General features: G+C 33.3%; 2 protein-coding genes across 5 annotated transcripts; one reads left to right on the top strand and one right to left on the bottom strand.

Annotated features, from left to right (window-relative positions):
• Positions 1-348: 348 nt before the first annotated feature.
• Positions 349-20,185, top strand: Myo61F (unconventional myosin 61F). Of its 4 annotated transcripts, XM_011055663.2 has the most exons (20): positions 11,513-12,642; positions 13,445-13,655; positions 13,986-14,101; positions 14,268-14,338; positions 14,448-14,656; positions 14,768-14,950; positions 15,051-15,257; positions 15,511-15,773; positions 16,045-16,214; positions 16,289-16,443; positions 16,764-16,892; positions 17,026-17,179; positions 17,397-17,628; positions 17,779-18,009; positions 18,126-18,285; positions 18,433-18,678; positions 18,795-19,010; positions 19,290-19,390; positions 19,534-19,636; positions 19,718-20,185. In XM_011055663.2, exons 1-20 carry the CDS (start codon positions 12,638-12,640, stop codon positions 19,730-19,732), a joined length of 3,177 nt encoding a protein of 1,058 aa, XP_011053965.1. In that variant the 5' UTR covers positions 11,513-12,637; the 3' UTR covers positions 19,733-20,185. The 4 variants fall into 4 exon arrangements, with proteins under 4 accessions (XP_087267423.1, XP_087267422.1, XP_011053965.1 ...); XM_087411297.1 differs by lacking the exon at positions 11,513-12,642 and adding an exon at positions 349-651 and having other exon boundaries at positions 19,534-20,185; XM_087411296.1 differs by having other exon boundaries at positions 11,512-12,642; positions 19,534-20,185.
• Positions 20,186-20,236: 51 nt separating this feature from the next.
• On the bottom strand, positions 20,237-21,361 carry LOC105145831 (hypothetical protein). Its single transcript, XM_011055662.2, has 3 exons — positions 21,205-21,361; positions 20,818-20,976; positions 20,237-20,481 (listed from the first exon to the last, which is right to left on the bottom strand). Exons 2-3 carry the CDS (start codon positions 20,921-20,923, stop codon positions 20,315-20,317), a joined length of 273 nt encoding a protein of 90 aa, XP_011053964.1. The 5' UTR covers positions 20,924-20,976; positions 21,205-21,361; the 3' UTR covers positions 20,237-20,314.
• Between the last annotated feature and the right edge of the window lie 483 nt (positions 21,362-21,844).

Genomic DNA, 21,844 nt, shown 5'->3' with positions numbered 1-21,844 from the left:
TGGAGCTCAATGATGTAAGACCGATCTCCAACTTCTTAAGAAATTAAAGAAATTCAATTGTACATACATATAAAATTAAAATTAAAAAAAAGTCCTTTTACGTCAGACTTGGTTGCAACCGTCACGCTACGAGAATCCGCTCCAAGAAACCCACGAAACCCACGGCCCCACCAGGACCCCACAAGGTTCACACAGGGCACCTCGCGTGCGTCATATACACACGCATACCAGAAAACGAATTCCTCTCTCCTTCTTGCCGTTAAGTCGTTCAGCCGGCTGGCAGCCTGGCCTTCCTTCCTCTCTACCACCGCCACCTTATGCCACCGGGGCACCGAAGAGGAGAACTCTCCTTCAGACCGGCAGTTTCGTGTGTTACACCGTGGCGTGTGCACTGAACATCACGCGTATTGTGGTCGCCGTGAGACCGTTATCCAACGACAACGACGGTTTTCCCGCGAGTACGACGAACCCGTTGTAACATCAGAGACCGTGACTTCTATGGCTTGCGAATCGTCGAATCGTGAACCGCGATTCCGTGCGCCCCCGTTCTGATGGTGACCTGACGACGATGGATAAACACGCCGACCGTCTGGACTCGTGAGCCGCCACTGAACCCGAGAACGAGAGTACTTGAAGCTCACGGAAACGAAAGTGAGTACGAGCACTTCGTTTCTTCCTAACACGCTTAATCGTGGAACATGGCTAGACGAACATGAAAGCAAAGTCCTCGCGTTTTATTTTTCTTTTTATCTTCATTTTTCGTTTACAGAACTCAATAATTTAGAATCGATAATTTATTATGTTAACGACTTTATATTTATATTTAATTAATCGACACGCAATCATATGTCTTAGATGAATTTCTTTAAAATGATACATATAGATGTATTATATATTTCAACACATCTAACGTTGACTATAATTGGCGCTTCTTTTATTTAGCATTTATATAACCAGTTCTATTTTTAATCTTAATAATATTTAATTAATTTACATGAATAAAAAGAGTTAATCTGTCTTACGTTAATTTTTATTCTGTTATATTATTATTGTAAAAAGAAATAGGCATTTTTTTCTAGATTTATGTAATATATCGTCTATTTAATTCTTTGGAGCTGACGCGATTACTGACTAAAATCTGTAATACGATTACTGATTTTTGCTGAGTCTGTGAGACTTAGTTAATTTACTTAAAAGCACTAATTAATTTTAAGGAATCAAAATGACATAACTCTTATAAAAAGATTGAATACTAAGTACATTTTAGTAAGAATAATCCAAATTTATAGATACAATATAAAGAAAAGTTTTTTTGAGTTGTTTGACGCTGAGATTTATAATTGAGTGGATCCAATAGACTTGCCGGCGCTATCAACTCTGAAGATTAAGAGAGATTTCCAACTTATAAAATTAAAAAATGATTGAAGAAATTCGATGGTAAAGGAACATTCAGTATCGAGAAAGATTTTCAAGAATTTAAAAGCGCTCCGAAATCTCTTTTTCAAATGGTATCAATTACAATTTATACCATTGGCGTCTGGTGTGAGTCACGAGAGAAGAAAATCACGACCGCAACTCACTCTTATTGAAAGAACACACAAATCGTCACAGATGTTACGACGTCACGAATATGTCTTGAATGCACTGCAATGCAATCGCGTGAATTCGTATAAAGTCATTTTCAGCAAATGATCGAGTTGATTATACTTTGCGTTGTTTGTTATCGTGATACATCGCTTGTTGTACAAAATATATTTACATCAAGAATGTTGGAGAAAAGCACAATTATGTTTCTTGTTACAATCGCATGTTAAGCACAATTATGTTTAATAAATAGACAAAACTGTCTCACAATTAGATAAAATTTAGCATTGAGATAATTTTTTATTTTAATGTTAAAGTAATAAGTGATATTATAACATAATTGCGATATTTATTATTGATGTTAAAATTTATCTATTTATGAAAGCTTTCAAAGATTTCGTTGTTAAGACATTTTTTGAAAAGCGCAGTAATATGTATATCGTGAAACAGTTAAGAGAGTGTTTTGAGAGGAGCGACTGAATCGTTGTCCGCTTTAAGCGAAGGTTAACGGTTTTTAAACACTTTGATGAAGATGTCATTGGTCTAACCAAGGCCAGTTTTACGTCGTCGTGTTATTACATTTTAAGTATAACTCGATGCTCACTGGAATTTATTGAAGGATATTGTCAGATACGATACAATTCTTCAATATTGTCTGCCTATAGCGTTATTTTTACAGAGAGATAAAGTTGTTTTTACAGAGAGTTTCCTTGACCAGTTTAGAAAATTGATCTGTCCTTTAATTGATCACAAATTCATGATAATTTGTAAAATGATGTTAAATTTCACACATTTATACAAGGGAACGTGCTATATTGCAAAAGTGATAAAAAGAAAAATTAACGTTACCAACCGAAAGATGATATTTGAAATAGGTATTCAAATGGACTAATAAGTCTCTGGACTTAAAATCTAAATAGGTTTTCTTCAAATTCTATAACTTTTATTTGAAATTTTTTTTTTTAATGCATTGTTCTCGAGATATTTATTTGTCAAATTTAAAGTGGCCAAACATGTTCCGGCCTAATCAGGTATAAAATTTATAGAATCCCAAGATTTGATCATCTAGAATATCTATTTCAAACGTGATTTCTTTTGACGTGACATCTTTTGACTGATAGCGTCAGTTTCTTAATATTACTTTTGCAATGTAAGACGTTTCCTTTTAGACACTCGTTAAAAAATAATTTTTTTTCAAAAACATCTTTGAATTAATACATATTATCACGCTGCAGCTTGTAACTGTTACGCAATCACAACAATTTATTTGATGATCTTCCGCATTTTACGCAGGTCGATATGTCGTCCATTAACAATAAGTGGCTCATAGAACTCTCCGCATTTGACATGGGATTCTGCGTAAATAATATTCTAGAACCGCTGAATTATTTCTCTTTCTGAGAAGTGACGACTCGTTAGAGATAGAAACAAATGCAAGAATTCGCTCGATCTATTGTCTATCGGATTGTATTCGTCGCGTGCTCGTGGGATCATCGGATTTCATTCAATGCGTGTATACTCGTTAGGATGCCCGAAAAGGAAGCGGGAGAAAGCAGACCTTCCTTCTTTTTAAGACAAAGGCAGAAATCCGATCCTCGCTCGCTGTGAAAGTGACGATTAAACCATTTTAAATGACGCCGTGTCTATGAATAACAATGAACGGGGGAATGAAATATAGGCGCGTAGAGTTATGTTCTCTGTAGAAACAGAGCCGAGCCGGATGAGGAACTGCCTCCACTTTATTTTCGCCTCCACTCAACGTTGTTTCATACTTACGTTGCCAAACATATAGTACGTTCGACAGTTCGAGATAATTAACTTTACCTGACCTCATATTTTATTCAAAGCTGAGAATCTCAATAAAGAGACGCAGAATGTAGACACTTATAAATTATGTAATAATTATGGTCAGAATTGGCACAAAATTGGAAATTAGGGAATTATCAGAGAAATTGAAAACGATCAGAAAAATCAGAGAATATAGTAGTCAAAAATTTTACAAAATTTTAAAATAATATTATTAAAATATTATTGAAATCAAGGAGAATTATAAAACTTTGTCTGGAAATCAGGGAAAAGTTATAGAATTTTAAGATGAGGATGTGACGATCTTGATAATGGATGGAAACAATCGTAACAGCAATTATGGATAATTATGGGTAAACAGCTCCGAATAAAATGTAACTAATTCTTTCATTTGTATTTCATTTGTCCAAATAGAAACTCAAGCAGAAAACACGAGTAAGCATGTTACAAAGATTTGAGCTTTCGCTTCTATAAATAAGAGGTCACGCGCTTAGAAAGTGCTACGATAAGGGTATCATCTGAGTTATTATATCTGCGACTCGTTAAAATTGCGACATTAAAATTAAAACAAAAGAAAAAGAAGTAGAGGGAAGAATAATTTCGCTCTCGATTGCACCAACGTGAGACTAATGGACGAGAATGTTATCGCCGATGTTATTAGAGATCGTGTGCATCGTGTATCATCGCGAAAACTGGCACGCAAGTAATTGTACCGAGACCGAAGAAACGTGGGCAGGACCGAGCGTGTCTGTTTCCCAGAAAGTTCGTATTTAGCGGCATGAGAGATCGCAAGAACTCATTGATGGAAAGAGAATCGGGACGGTTCGCGATCGCGAAGGAGAAAAAGAAGCGAGAGTTATGCGTCTCTCCCGTGACTGATTAATCACGATAGAACTAAATGTCTTAATCCAGTCTGGGTGTCTTCTTTGTTCTTCATTCAGTGAATACTTATGAATTGAATAATTATGCGGTTAGAGACTCGACTGCGGTTAGAAACTAGACTGACTGTTATTACAATGGGAAAGTTGTAAAAATTAAATTTGAATCTATTAACTTCTTTTTCTTCAAAAATAATACAGACAATTGACGGCGCGAGTAAAAGTTTCAATAGTAAATAAATTATTAATCATGATTAATTATTCAGCATTGCAATAAAAATTGTAGTAATGAACATAATAGTTTAATATCATGTATAAATGTACATAATATTATATTATTACTCTAGGATGAAAAATTAAAATTAAAATTGAGAATGGAGTGTATAAAGAAAATTTTTTACGCTCATTCATGCACACTCACGAATTATTGATAATCATATACTTTCTAGAAACAATTTTCAACTTTTCACAAATGTCCTTTACTTGCCTTGTTCACCCAACATAATTTTTATATTCGCGCATGTAATAATCACACTTATCCGCGCTGACATTTCACGGTTGGTGAATCTACGGTCTCGTGAGTACAGTTTCCCAATTACTGGGTTGCGCGCAAGTTACATAACGGAAATCGCATGAAAAATTTGTTATCCGATCGTATTACACGATCGCCTAAATCAGAACGAGTTCCAGGCGCTCACCCAGAGATCGACGCTTTTTCCAGATTATAGAGAAACATTACCTGTCGTAAGCGTCGCAGATTGAATTTCCGCCCCGAAATCAGATCGCATTACGACGACGACAGCGATGAGTCGATATCGAGATCGGTGACTTCGAAATTATTTACATGTCAGCAATTACGATCGACAATTCTTCGGTATTCGACACGCGGTAGGTCTCGGGAAGCAGAACGATTCGACAGGTTCTCGTAAGGCGACTGTTTCACTTTTGACACGATGCGGATTGAATGTCAATGCACACGTGCAAAGTAAATTGTGAATAAATTGCGAGGAAATGTTAGAGTGTATAAAATCTTATTATTCCAAGAGTAAGATGTAACGACAATGTCTAAATTTTGTGGAATGGAATCGCACTCTGTGAAAATTGAGCCAGTCTTGGAAAAAGAATGGCTCAATTTTCAATCTTTAAGAGTGAGATTTCTCTCTAAAGTGAGCACCTAAAGTAATTTTTCGCGATTGGATTGATAGGTGTCGATCCAAGAAGACCTATTCTCTGTCATCCAGTGAAATAGCAACGATCACAACGAATGAGAAACAACGTGAAATAACAAAGCATGATACGGATAATTTTGTCCGATCAACGAACCGGATAAAAGTCTATTCACCCAAGCCTAGATGATGCAGGGCTGACTTTTAACGCGTTGGATTCAAAGGAGGAGCGACGTGAACCGAAAATAGATCGGCGCTTACTTAAAGTTCGTCGTTAAATCGACTCGTGGGTCTTTCCACCCGTGCTTGTGGGTTGCCTGACTTCTTTTTATTGTCCTCTCGCCCTTCGCCGTGCCGCGATTCGCTCTCGGTAGGTTTATTATTACACACAACATGCATATTCTGCCTTTCTCTTTCTCTTTCTCTCTTTCTCTCATTTTCATCTTTCATCTTTCTTTCTCGTCGCGTCTGGACCGCAAGCGGAGCTTATTAAGGCTTACTACTACCGCGGACAAACACCTTGAAAGCCCTGAACTTCAGGCCCGAGAAGATGACCGAGACTCAAGGTCGATCCGAATCCGAACCGGTTTCTCAAGAAAGATTCGATGAGGAATACGTAAGATCTCCACGCCTCCGCAATTTAATCCATTAATCGTCAACAAGGGTTTGATAAGGCGAGAGTAATGATATTTGCATTACTTTATCATTGTATATCTTATTTCACCAATGTTCAATCAGTATCAACAACACAATTGGTTTTTTTATCAATCGAGGTTTGATTATGATCTTGTAGATGGCATTCCATATAACAATACAAAAATAATTTTAATTAATTAAATTTAATTTTAATTAAATTTAACTAAATACATCGAAAAAGAATTGTGAAGCATACTTAAGAATTTTAAGCTTAACATTTTATTTTTGATAAAATAAAATGGGTTAGTTTTCTAGACAAGACGATTATTAATAGCGTTTTCTAAATATGAGTTTCTAAATGTGACAAATCGTCTCGTTTATACATAATATTTTTATTTACATATATTTGTCGTTATGCTGTAATAATAATTCTATAAAATAATATTCAAATGATATAAATATATTACTTTGAAATATGATTTTTAATATATCATGTTAATTATACATAACATAAAAGTATTGAACAGTTTGAAGAAACGAATATTTTATATCTCGCAACTACTTCAGGATTTGTTTATAATAATATTTGAATAATAAAGTAAGTGGCACAGCTTCTCGTGGAAAAACCTCTTCGAAAGCCAAATCTTCGTCGTAAAGAACCAGCTTACGCCGAAGCTGAAAATAGGTCTCGCTATGGGTCTCATAAAGTCCATGGCACATACAAAAACGTAAAGCAGTAAAATGTAAGCAATAAGAAAATAACATTGGATTCGCTACTGGCCTTACTGGTTTCTACTGTGATTGGCCAATTCTGCTTATTGCTTGCGTCTTACTGCTTTACGTTTATGTGTGTGCCATAAGCTTAAATTTTAGCTGTTAAGTGCAACCTGCTCGACGCGAAACCGCCTCAGCGTGAAACTTCTGACAGCACCTCCGAGGAAAAGAACGGGACACGGACAGGAAATGTCGCACAGAACGTACTCGCGCATGTGCGCCTCTCTATTTTTGTTATCGTAATAAGAAAAAAGCGCTTTTACTATGCGGGTTTCGTCGTTGCGTGCGATAGCGAAGCGTATCCCGGAAATCGTTATTATCCATCAACAATAAAAGATCGTGAACTGCAGAAAGCGACGACGTATTGTTTGTAGCGTGTAGAGGTTTTTGATAATGAAAAACTTCCTACCAAATCTAATTCAATGTAATGTAATGAAAATTTTTTCACGAATTATGAAGAGTAGAATTCGCTAAATCGTGAAATGAACGGGTTGAGAAATAAAACATTTTTAGAAACAAATCATCACAATAAAAAAAGTTTGTGAAAGCCAACACTGGATGGAAATTGTGTAAAAAAATATGTATTTATCTTAATCAATACATTCTTTTACAATTTCCATCCAGTATTGACTTATATGAGTTATTTTATTTGAAGTCTTTGTTTTTATACACTGAGAAAATATATCCTAAATTTTAATAAATAGTTATTTGAATAGTATCAACTAAATATTTATTAAACATAAAAATATACTTATTGAGTACAAAAAACATTAATTTGATTTTACAATCATTTCTTTTTATTAAGTAAATATTTATTTATTGTAAGTAAATATTTAGTTAGCAATATTCAAATAAATATTTATTTAAATTTAGGCTATTTTTTTCTCAATGTACATTATTCTTATAAACCTTTCTTGCAATCTAAAAAAATTTCATGTCGCTCGTTGTCTCGCAAATTCTACGTTGAAGAATACAACATATGTTCTTCATCATGATTTTATGAACTCGTGCTCATTCGCTATTCAGCCCGCGAATGTAAAATCCTCAAGAAAACGATGGTCCCGTGTAGTGAAAACCCGTCTCTCCCTTCGTGAAATGAAACAGCCGACAAAAGGCTAACCGGTTTCCGGAAATGGGTTGCGTTGTCCTCGGCAGGCTAAACGAACGTGCACGTGCAGACGCAAAAAGTTAAAGGGTTACTCAATCATCCAGATAACGTTGCGACTATAATTGTAGCGTGGCGAGTGGTTTCCCCAAATTCGATAAAATTTAGCAACTCGTGAGAAAAAAGAAACAAAACTAAAAAAAATTTCAAGTTTTGTAATTATAGAAGTACCGGTAATTAATTTGCTCCCCTCGAAATGCAGGGACTGCTAAATAAATCGGGAGGACTTTACAATAAGAATTATGGAATTGTCGGAATAGTGAGCTTTATAATATGGAGTGAGCTCACTGGAGTGAATCATCAAGGTGCGGGTGTCCCAATTCCTAGACAATGACATTCTGATGCATAAACATAGGGGAATCAAATCAGAGTGAAAGTAATACGCATGTAACATCGCAAATTTATTTAAAATAAATTCAAACATGTTATTGCGAACTTTATGTGATACTAAATGTGATACTAAAGAACTTACTGACAAGAACACATTTAAATTTATTCATTTATCTTAGTTAACTAATTGAACTAGCAATATTATATTCGTCCAACCTTTACTTTAACCTTTAATCTTTCTTAGTGTGTTTTCGACAGATCGATTGGCTAATTCTACTACAAGTAGAAGAGTTAGAAAGACAAATATTTGTATACCTTCCTTTTCTTCGTCAAGCTGTATAGTTTTTTTATAATAGTATTTGTATAGAAAAGGTTCACTTTAGGGGGTTGATTGCATATCTCAAAACAAGATGAAAATTATGGTCACAAAAGTGAGCAAATGTATTAGATTAACTAATAAAATTATAAGTATTCTAGTAAATTCCCTCTCTTTTGTCACCTCGTTTCTTATAGTATACCATAGAGCTCACTGGTTCGGAATGAATTTCGATCAAAATTGTCCATGTAATTTCCATTATTCTGTATATTTCTATTATTTTCTAAGAAAAATGAAATTTCGATGGGGATCCATTTCAAACAGTTCCATATAATACGTGCCCTGGCGTTCCTCATCATCGTCGCTGTCAACCTCGATAGAATTTTTCGACGCAACATATCCTTATATATCACGCGTATTTTTGCGCGGGACCGACCTCCCGTTAAAATGTCTCGTTGATTTTTTTTTATTCACTAGGTATTCCCTGACTGGTCCCAAGGACCCCCTTTTTCCCTTTGACTCATCGCGCGTTACGTCAGCGTCTCTGATTCGGCCGTGTAGAGCCGGGTGCAGAAAAATGCAGCGGGACGACTTTCCGTTTCGTGCGATCGTATATTAGCGCGGCGCAGAAGCACGCGCGATCGATTCCATCCTCGGGTTAATCAAATAAAGGACATCACGCCAATTGGAAATTTCCGGCGAACAACCTTATCATTAAAGAGAAACCTCAGATTGGCCTGTAGATTGGCCAATCGATTTGTCACCGAAAAGACAAATCTATTTTTTTTTTTTAGATCGGACGATTCGTACTCTCTAAAATTTTTAGAATGAACTATTACTCTAAAGAGTGAAATCTTACTTTTAAACTTGAAAATTAAGTCACTCTTTTTTGTTTAAGATTAGCTTTCGTCTTTTAGAGTGAGATTCCACTCCAAAAATGTAGAGATTACATTTCGTACGCAGAAGACACAAAAAATTACGACAAGTCGCACGTAAATGGCACTCTTATCTGGACTGCTTTTTCAACGTACGATGATAGACACGGTTTAAACGTGTCTCGCTCGTCTCTTTTGCGTGACTCATCTCATACGAAGGGAAAAACAAATTATAAAATCGAAGCAGCTTACATAGAACGTACGTGACTGGTTTTCTGTCTGCCCTCGGCAGTTTACGGACGCAATATTTTCGATAGCAGCGAGTCGCGACAACGGTTCTCTTTGTGCGAGCCGCGATTGATAATTTCCTCCACCGTAACGACACCATATGCATGTCGATACGTCGCGACCCGCATTTGCGATGCTCTCTTCGATATCCGTCAAGGAAAAGAAAAAAATTGCTTACCGAACGGAGGTTCATGACCGGAATATCAATGAGTCATATCGATTCCTCGCTTCCACGAAAGACAAACTGGTTTGCGGAGATAAACATTGTTTAATTGTCAATCTTCAGAGTTAATAATAACATAACGCACTTTCTCCCTTTCTCTTCCTCTCTTTTCCCAAGTTAGTCTTCTCTTTGTTTGCGAGTATCGATTGTACGTTCCTTAGCATCCTTTGAAGAAATTAATATTTCATATCGTGTTTAGATTGTATCTAAATACATAATTAAAAGATAAAGATAATAAGTAAATGATCGTGATAAATTATTAAACGGTTGAGATGATCGTAGCTCCGCTCATAATATCTACATATTTTAATTGATATAATAATAACAATTGATTAAACTTATAAGCGTGAAGTAATGTTCGACGTTTGTCCTTTGTCGTCGCGTTTTGAGAATCGATCGATTCAACAGATTAATACGACGATTAACGCAACAATGCGACGTAAATCCTATATTGCGATAAAAATTGCATACCGAGAACATTATACGATTGGATCTTACACAACGATAGTATCGATAGTATTGCGAAAAGTCACGAATATTTTTATTAGTTTCTGCAGGAATTTGTTGTATGACGTGTCTAGAAAGAATAATTCGAGATTAGATTAGATTAGATATGCGGGACTTTATTGTGGAGTTTATCAGCGTTTTATCATCGATTAACATCAGTTTTGCACCGATTAATCTGCAATTGCATTTCGGCATTTTACATGGCGGAACAATCTCTAAAACTTGAATTACATGTTGCATGACTTAAAGAACAATAATCTTTCTTGTATTTCTAATTTTAATCATTATTACGAATTCTAATGTGCTCGTAAAGTCCATGTTGATCAATATGAAAAAATTATTAATTACAATAGAAATTTGATATAACAATATTTAATTTATTTGTTATAATTTAACTTAATATAACAAGTATTTGCGGAAATTATATTTCTAAGATTACATTTATGTTTAACAGAAAAAAACAATTTGCAACTGCTGTAAAATTCTTTAATATATGTATAATCGATTTATATAATTTAGATTCAGTGAAGAACTAATAGTAAGATCTTAAATTATATTAAAATAATTTACAACAGTTGCAAAATTATTTTTTTTCTGAACGTAGCCATCGTATTCTGTTTTTTTATAGACGAAATGCTAATTAAACGAAATATAGAATATAATGATACGTAATTATTTTTCTGAAAATCTTTAATATTAGTATTTGAAAATCGCTGCTTATAGAAAATCACTTGGTACGAAATTTTTTTTTATTTTTGATAAAGTTGTTAGTACAAGAAACGAGGCAAGCCGGTTATTTATGCGTGTAATTGTGTACTTGTTGCTCGACAAGAGCTATTCTTACGCCGGTTTTATCCTCTCGATATATTTCGCTATTAAGCCGTTTCGTTCCGCTATCAGTCGTGCACGGATAACGAGAGAAGAGCGGGAGAGGGAAACGACGTCGCCGATGGGCGATAGACGGAAGGTGGTGGTCACCGCTAGGTCATTCTTGAGCAGTAGTTATAAGGTGGTTCTTCTGTTCTCCAGTTTCTCCTTAATTGATATCTCTCCTCGAAGCAGTAAACGCGCGATTCTTTTCTCCGCCCTGTATGTCGTGTGAATCAAGACACGTCGAACTAAACATCGAAATAACATCAATTTTCTTGTGATTGTGTGTTTACATTGTCGAATTCGATGACAGACTGTCTTCTACTCGATTCGTGATCTTTCACAATTAAATCTTACATTGCGCGAACGATCCACGTGTTCGTTATAGAAAAATTTTATTATTTGCATGAAAGAAAGAAAAAGTGAATTATAGATGTAAAATTCTTACAATGCGAAAGATTTATTATAAATAATCTAACTGCGTTATACATAGCTTATCATTGGAAAAAATAGAAGTGTATTCTGCAAAATTGGAGGAAGTTCACAAGACAGATACAATATTGACAAAATTTTCCGAAATTATCTTGCGCATCTATTTTTTTTATCTAGCATAAATTTAATTAGTTTTCTGAAGATCGCTTCGAAGAAAAGAGCTACATGTTTTGTCGATGCAATGAGATATTAAAGAGAGACATGTGAATCGCTTCAGCATTGAAAATTCACGCGAAAATGTTTGCTTACTATATTTCTAGAATAATCCTTGTCATAATCTTTCGTTATCTTCTAAATAATTATATTGATTGTTTTCATATATGTATAAGTTCTTCAAGCAATAATACAACACTCGGGAAATATGATAAAGTTTTTTAACAGTAGTCTTTCTTATAAATAAATTTTTTCAACTTCTATCTAAATTTCCATACAATAAGATGATCTAATCGATTAAACAAAATCTTTATACAATGATTTGGAATCACACTTTTCCAATCATCTAATCTCTTCCGCTTGAATCCTGCAATCAGATGTCGTGAATCAACGAATTATTATCTTATCTGACAAATTTGCATTTATCCTAACCAAGTAGCAAGATCTAGACTTAAATCAAAATCTGCGATCGCGATTAATAATACAGAAACAAAAATAATAGAATTAATTTCATGTTTCTTTCCCTGTGAATACTGTAGGTGTAAAAAAAAAGTAGCAACAGAATCTCAAAAATATGGGGTGAGTATACGAAGTTCCTCCGTTGATATTAAAAAAATAAAAATCACAAAATTAATTATTTTAATTTTCCACGAAGGGGATGTCTCTTCGAATAAATTTGTTAAATTTGAAATATCAAATTTTATTATTGTTCATCGGAATTACACTAGCAGAACTAGCATAAGGTAGAAACGTTATGATTCTTCGCTATCGTATAACGATCAACTCATATTATCGACTATATGTATAAGATTTTTGCTTTCTCAGTTTTTCTTCTCAGTAATTCTATCTCTTTATCTGCATACATTCGGTGCATATAGAAATATTTGCTGATCGATCTATTACTTGCTCTATTGTCTGCAAGCGTTACCGACTCCGATATCTAATCTGAATTCTTATCGTTTGCAAGGCCGCAAGGCCGAATAGAACGACGACTTTATGCATGCTACTTGTTAAATAAATTTTTAACGTTACTTGAAAATAAATGAAAACGAAGTTTATTAGCGCTTTAAATCAAGTCTCTTTATATTTTATATTTTTTTAATTTTCAGTGACGAACAATCAGATTTTTAATGACAAGTGACGTTCAATAAATATTTGCATGGTTTTTCAAGTACCTAACCATCTTTTTATTATTCTATAAACTTAATTTTATTTTTTTAACTCATCTAATTAATTCTACTAAATTAACTACGATTAATTCTACTAAATTAATAGACTTATAGGGTAATAGATATAGGGTTGTAAATTGTGACAGAGAGGGAAGCTTATATTACGTATTGAAAAGTGTTTAAGAGTCACTCATTCTTTGGGATATTTGCAGCGCAGAGACAGTCGATACCGGGGGTGTCTTCAGAAAACCTGGTACGGGATCGGAAGTCTTCAAGCACCAGAAATTGCCTGGGAACATGGAACGAGGATTGCACGAACGTGATAGAGTTGGCGTTCAGGACTTCGTTCTGCTGGAGGACTTTCGCAGCGAGTCCGCCTTCATCGACAATCTGCACAAACGATTTAAGGAGAATCTCATTTACGTGAGTCGAAAACATAATTAATTAATTAATCTGTATTTTTAATCTATTTTTATGTATTGTTTATAATTAATAAGGAATAAATTTTGAAAGTTCGAAATTTCTTATACAAAAAAATTTTATTTTATATTTTTATTTTATCTTTTTACGTAAAATCACACACACTGAGAAAAATGTTTTAATTAAATCAACACAAGGGCCCGATAAGAATGGTATTTTAGTTTAGGATTTATCATATTTACTACATTTTTTTCAGTGTAGAGTTCTAGTTATAATGCACTATTCTAAAAACTTAGGATGTCAATGACTTGAGAGAAATATTTCTTATCGTAGACGTACATTGGCCAAGTACTGGTGTCAGTGAATCCTTATAAGAAACTTCCCATTTATACTCCGGAGACCATCCTTTACTATCACGGGAGAAACTTCTTCGAGGCACCTCCTCACATGTAAGCATCCATCTTGTTTTACTATATACAGTGTCCCGGAATAAATTCGTACAACTTTCGCCAAGAAAAACGTCTGCGAGAGAAAGTACGACATATCCGGGACACTCTATATAAGATAAAAAATAATACTGGTATTTTCGTGAATTATAAAAATCCATTTTTACAGTTTCGCTCTTACGGACACTGCCTATCAATCTCTAGCTAAAGAGAATCGCAACCAATGCATCTTGATTTCGGGTAAGAATTTGCACTTTTATTCCTTAACATCGAGTTTTGTATAATTCCTTTCTGTTATTTTTTATGAAGCTTATTTTCCATATTTTTACATCTTTTATTTGCGTTTAAGGCGAATCGGGATCCGGGAAAACGGAAGCGTCCAAAAAGATCTTAGAATTTATTGCGTCTGCTACCGGTCATAAAAAACAAGTAGAAGAAGTGAATAATAAATTGATTGGCAGCAATCCCGTGTTGGAAGCTTTCGGTAACGCGAAGACCAATCGCAATGATAATTCATCCCGTTTCGGCAAGTACATGGACGTTCAGTTCAATTTTCAGGTGAAATGTCAATCTAATAATGTGTGAATTTCTTTTAAAAGTAGAATCAAAAAGAATTGAAGAAAATTTTCGCGAAAATTTTGCGACAAATAATAATCGTTATATTTTTAGGGAGATCCAGTCGGTGGAAATATCCTAAATTATTTATTGGAGAAGTCTCGAGTGGTCCATCAATCAGTGGGCGAACGAAATTTTCATATCTTTTATCAGCTTTTAGCAGGCGCGGACGATGACACGTTGAGAAAATTATTCTTAAAGAGGAATCTCGATACTTTCTTCTACTTGAGTAACGGGGTGAGTCCACTATTTGGTTCTCATATTTGATTTTTTTAAATCTTTTTACTTCTTTCGTTTTTCTACAATCTCTTTGTTAATTTGTAAATCGATCTCTCAGACAAAAGGAACAGTGGATACCATCGACGATACTAATCAGTACAAAGAAGTCGTCCGGGCGATGAAGACTATGGAAATGTCTCAGCAGGAGCAGAACGACCTGTTTGCTATAGTCGCGTCGGTGCTGCACATGGGTAATGTGGGTTTCTCGGAGGAGGATGGAGTGGCAACTATTCTGAAACCTGTATCTGTCAATGCCATCGCTATGGTAATTATTTCCAAAATCTAATAATTTTTATTAAGATCGTTAATATGCTTGTTTGGCTAAAGTATCGAAATTTAGAAAATATTAGTATTAAAATTATTAGCTTTTTACGTTTTGTTATAGTTATTTATGTTTTATATTTTGTTCATCATTATTTCATTATGTAATTTTTTTTCTAATTATTTTGTTATGCACATAAATTTTTTCGTAAATGTATTACTTGCAAATTGCTGGACGTCACATTTCTTAATTGAAGCTGCTAGGATGTGACGTGAACCAACTGGAAAAGGCATTTACTCATCGTACCATAGATGCTCACGGTGACGTGGTGGTTTCACCCTTGAATAGGGAATTGGCTATTTATGCGAGAGACGCGCTAGCGAAGGCCGTGTACGATAGATTATTCACCTGGCTCGTGACTAGACTCAACAAATCTCTACAGCCTCAGACCAATCCTCGACGCAAAATGGTCATGGGCATTTTGGACATTTACGGCTTTGAAATCTTTCAGAAGAACAGGTAAACGTATAACTGTCAAATAACAATTACTTACGGTCAAAGACTATGAAAATATTACGAGTATCATAAATAATAGTTTCAGAAAAATCCATTTTTTTCGTGATTTCTAAAGTTTTTTTTATAATTTTATTATTTTAAATATACTTTTTAATTTTATATTCTATATCTTAAATTGATGTTTTGGTTTGAAGAATAGGATTTTTTAACAAAAATTAATTATCACTAGTACATATGATATAAACATGGCGATCATGTTCAATTATTTCGGCAGTTTTGAGCAGTTCTGCATTAATTTTTGCAATGAGAAATTGCAACAGCTGTTTATCCAACTGACACTGAAGTCAGAACAGGAAGAATATCTGCGCGAAGGGATAACCTGGGAGAACATAGATTATTTTAATAACAAGATCATCTGTGACTTGATTGAAGAGAAGTATAAAGGTTGAATTTTTGTAAAATTTTAATCCACATTCGCAATCACATGTACATTATTAATTAAATATTTAACCTGGCAGGAATAATATCATTAATGGACGAAGAATGTTTGCGACCTGGAGACACGACGGACATAAGCTTCTTGGAGAAATTGAATGTAAATTTGAACAACCATCCTCACTACATTAGCCATCAGAAAGCTGACATACAAACGCAAAAGATTATGGGACGAGACGTAAGAATTTTATACCATAAAATATTAAAACTGAATCATGAATAGTAATATCTCGAAATATTGTAGAAAAAATTAAATTATTTATTTGATTATTTCTGTTATTTTGTTTTTGTTAAATTCATTTAATTTATTCAATTATATATATATATATATATATATACATACACACACAAAATATATTTGTTAACTAACTTGCATTATATTTATTATAGTAATTATTACGATAATTATTTGTGAATTCACACGAAATTAAGAATAAGAATATAAGAATAAGAATAAGAAGAAAAATTGAAAATATAAGAATAATATTGACATTTTAGGAATTCAGATTAGTGCATTACGCTGGTGATGTTACGTACAATGTTCGTGGATTTCTCGAGAAAAACAATGATTTACTATTTCGAGATTTACGTGAAGTTATGTCGCATACTACGAATTCCATTACAAAGGTAAACATTTAATTTTTTCATAGGAAAGAAAATAAGAAAGAATCTATTTGTAAATTTTAAAAATGAGTAACATTTTTTAAATTGTTCTCAAGTGTCAAAAATTAATTTTTGCAATTTCTCTTGTTGCTTATAGACTGTATTTGATGTGAAAGATTTAACCAGTAAGAAACGTCCAGAGACCGCCATAACTCAATTTAAAAACAGTTTAAATAATCTGGTTGAGATTCTCATGGGTAAAGAACCGTCTTACATTCGTTGCATCAAACCTAACGATTTTAAAATGGCCCGTAAGTAGACCTGATGTAAGATAAAATTTAAATAAAGCATCAGTAACGCTCAATATGGAGTATGTATACAATTCAATAAATATGTATAAAAAAAATTAAAATAAATTATTTAATTTTTTGTTTGTTTAATTTGTCTAATAGAAAGGGAAGAGAAAGGAAAGAGACATAAAAAGATTTTTTTAATTTAAGATGAAATCCATTGAACTTTCACTTTCAGATGAATTCAACAAAAAGATCGTGCTACACCAAGTGAAGTATTTAGGTCTGATGGAGAATCTGCGGGTGAGACGTGCCGGTTTTGCATATCGAAGACCGTACGAGCAATTCTTGCAGCGTTACAAATGTCTCTGTTCGGAAACTTGGCCGAATTACTATGGTCCGGCAAAGGAAGGCGTACAAACGCTCGTGTGTCATCTCGGCTACGAGTATGACGAGTACAGGATGGGAAAGTAAGACCGCGATTATCACGCTTTAAGCATGCTATACATTATAATTCATGTATTTTGCAAATTCAAAACAAACAAATTTTAGAAATAATGATCGATGAATTGTTAAAAATAATTTTACATTAATTATTAAAATCTTAAAATTCGTTACAGCACAAAGTTGTTCATCCGTTTTCCTAAAACGTTATTCGATACGGAGGATGCGTTTCAAATGAAGAAACACGAAATAGCCGCCATTATCCAGAGTAAATGGAAAGCTATATTAATGAGGAGGAAATATTTAGAGATACGAGAAGCAGCGATTGTGTTCCAGAAAAACATTCGCAGGTGGCTTGCGAAACGCAAAGCCAAAAAACGGCAACAAGCGGTTATCACTATCCGCAGGTATTTCTTCTTTAATCTTATTTTTTCTTTCTATAATAAAACATGTCTTTACATTCTATATTTTATCATGTATTAAAAAGTTATATTTATATATTTATTATGCTGAATTGATACAGATTTATTGAAGGCTTCATCACGCGAGATGGACCGCCTACGGAAATTAATAAGGCATTTATCGAGTTGGCGAAATCGCAATGGCTCATTAGACTTTCGAAGACATTGCCACCAGGTGTCTTAAATAAATATTGGCCATCATGCCCATATTCTTGTCAAGAGGTATAGCATAAGAATAAGAAATAATTCAGCTATCTGTATATAAATTCTCTATCTATATAAAAGTTCTCAGCGGAATAGGAAATATGTCTGTATTATACAATTAAATTAATGTGATACGATATGACTAATAACATTCACATGATACAGGCATCAGAGCATTTGCATATAATGCACAGGCGATGGAAAGCTCGTTGTTATCGAATGGCATTAAATAAGGAAGATAAGGAACACTTTGAGTTGAAGATCCTCGCGGAGTCTCTATTCAAAAATAAAAAGAAATCTTATACGAAGAGTGTAGGTCTGAGATTTGTAACCGATCGTCTTGGTGAGGAGTATAAGGCACTGCGACAGAGCTTTATCAACAACATTTTAACTTCCGGAGAAAACATAAAGGTAAAAATAAATCACTGAAAAAATACTGCAACGCTTTTCCTTTTTGTATTACATATATTTTAATAAATTCGATAAAATAGAAATATATTCATAGAAGTTAAAATTCATACTTTTAGTACGCCACTCCCGTCATTAAATATGATCGGCACGGATATAAACCACGCGAGAGAGTACTTATTTTAACCGAGAATGCCGTATACATTCTCGACACACTTAAGACCTTTAAGCTCAAACATCGCCTCCCTTACAAGGCTATCGAGGAGCTGGTTGTCACCGGGGAATCGGATAATTTACTCATCGTTAGGATACCACCTGAATTGAAAAAGGATAAGGTTTTTATAACTTGAATTTCAATCTTAATATTTTTAACTCTAAATAAGGCGAATTATTTCAATCTAATAGTAAAATGATATAAATATGTAAGCAGTAATAAATATTTTAATTAATCAATTATTTAATGAGAAAATAATTTAATATTTAGCAATTATAACTGAAATGAGCTAAATTAAATTAAAGAGTAATTTAATTAAAGGAATTATAATTGGGAATTTATTAAAATTAATAAAAACATAATAAATATAACAGATACTTCCACGCACTACTGTTTATAGGGTGACTTGATCTTAGAAGTTCCGCATTTAATAGAAGCATTGACAAAAGCGATTGATATTACTAACAATCCGAACATTGTTAAGATCGTCAATACCGAATCGTAAGTACTTTTCAGTTTTTTATGTATTATATTTATTCCTTTATATTTAGTAATAAATTTGATTACGATTTAATTCAACTAATCAATTTATTATTTGCTGCTTTTGTACTAATTCTACTAATATTTGTAATATCATGTTCCAGTGTGTCCCACAAACTAGTCAGTGGTAAGGAGGGAGTCATTGAAGTTAGGACTGGTACCACTCCCGCAATTAGTAAAAATCGACAGAGCGGACATTTATTAGTAGTAAGAAATTCAAAATAATCATGTTAATCTTTTCGAGTAATCGTCTTTCCTTCGTATTTATTTTAAACCGCTAAATTTCAGGTCGCTTCCCCGTAAAATTATTCCAAACAGGAGAATTTCTCGGGAACTGAAAGAACTGGTGCTATAATACATGAAGCATCCTTAACACAATGTGATTTAGAGAATATATAATGAAACATCGAGAAGAGATAATATATGATACTTTAATACATCTTTAAATTATTCCGGTAATTTTGGACGGAAAAGTGATAAAATGACAATATATATAGAAAGGTCTTTCATTCCGACGTACAAATTACGTCAAATTCTTGTTTCAAATATGAAAGACGCAGAGTGCCATAGAGGCCTCCTGTATAATATTTTCTTGTAAATTAGATAATATTATTAAACAATATTTATTTTGATAGAAATAAAGATAAAACCGATAGGATAGGCGAATTCACTTGTCAGTAATTTATAAATATTATTTAAATATAAGTTAAACTTCAGTTATGTGAATGCAATAAACAGAAAAAAATTCACATCTCACTCCGTACCGTATTCCTTTTCAATAGATAATCTCAAATAGAACAATATTACTTAATTGAGGAAAAAAAATATATATATACACACAACAATACATTATTGATATATGCAAATATTACAATAATTAACATATTATTGTTTTTTCGAATTAGAAGGATTCTTTTTTGTGAGAGTTTTCCTTCCCTCTAAAGCTTTCTCTCGTATCTCATCTTCTACCACAGTATTCACAGTTTTTGAGATCATCTTCTTCAATTTCTGCGCTTCCTGTAACTTTGCCTTCTTAGGTTGAACAGGGGCATCTTTGAGAAAATAACAATTCATATATTATTTATTTTAATTAGAATATTGTTCCCTTACTACAAAAGTGACACAACTTAAAAAATTAAGTTTTACACAAAAGGGAAAAACTTAATAGAAAATTTACTATAAAATAAAAACACAAGTGCAATTTACGGATTATAAAGTATTTATTTAGTGGACGAATTATGAAGTCGAGTCAATTTACTTTTGATACGATTAAATTGTTACTACTCATTTATGGTAATAATTAAAAAATTATATTTCTTGAGTTGTGTCAATTTTGAAGTAAGGAGATGATTTGATTCAGAAAAACTTGTCTTCTCATTATCACTTACTTCCACGTTTTTGGATAGCAGGGCCCTTTTTGCCCTTGCCTTTATTGGCTTTCGTCTTTACTGATGTCGGCAGCTTTGTCTTCACTTTAAGCTTTCCTTGTGCCATTTTGTGTGTTTTATCACTTATATACAAATTCAAATTTGTAGATTGTTGACACGCTGTGTGTAAAGAAAAAGAGTATATAAACAGTAGACAAGAGCAGAGAGAAAAAATCTCTAATATATTAGATTAAGTAATTAACATATTACTACAATTATAACATTATGCATAGCAGAAGTATAAATCAATTTATAATGTAATTTTTTTATACACAAGTTTGAACAAGATTAATTGTAAATACATTTTTCTTGTAATTGAAATTTATGCGTTTTTTTTTTATAATTTACCTTTGGGTGAAAGGAGTTTAAGAAAGAACCTTCTATCCTTCCTTTTGATTTATTAACACTAAATTTTTGCGCACTTATGCACATAGGTTATGTCACATCACTTAAAGCTGGTTTACAATTTACACAATATTCAATGAGAGTTTTGCTTTACATGAGGAAAAGCAAATCTCATTGGATACTGTTCATCATGTTCGGTGTGCAATAAGCTAATATGTCGTCATTGTCGTCAACCAATCACAGAGCGGCGAAGAACAGCGGGAAGGGAAGCACAAACTGGCACAAAATGGAAGGGACGCGGATACGAAAATTTTATGAAAGTTTAAACATAAGAAAGATGCGTAACGATAAAAAAAGGTATTTTCCTATATTCTTTCACTTGTCTTTACTATAAAATAAAAATAATTCATCTCTTTTAGAACTGTAATAAAGAAAAATTTCTTTTTCCTTGTATTTTGTATATATCCTTACTTTTGTTAATATCATTATTATCATTATTTATTATTGCAGAATATAGAGTATTCGCAAAAACCAATACTAATTAAATGCGAAAGTAGAATGTTCCATGTAATAACACCTTTCAAAGTATTTTTAAGGCACTTTTTTATGTCGACGTTCATTTTTAACGTCAAAACAAGTAGTC

Source organism: Acromyrmex echinatior, chromosome 11 (genome assembly GCF_024713525.1).
Source record: "Acromyrmex echinatior isolate Ae372 chromosome 11, ASM2471352v2, whole genome shotgun sequence".
Taxonomy (NCBI): Eukaryota; Metazoa; Arthropoda; class Insecta; order Hymenoptera; family Formicidae; genus Acromyrmex; species Acromyrmex echinatior.
Note: the sequence above shows the minus strand (reverse complement) of the source record. Positions and strands in the feature narration are given on the sequence as shown.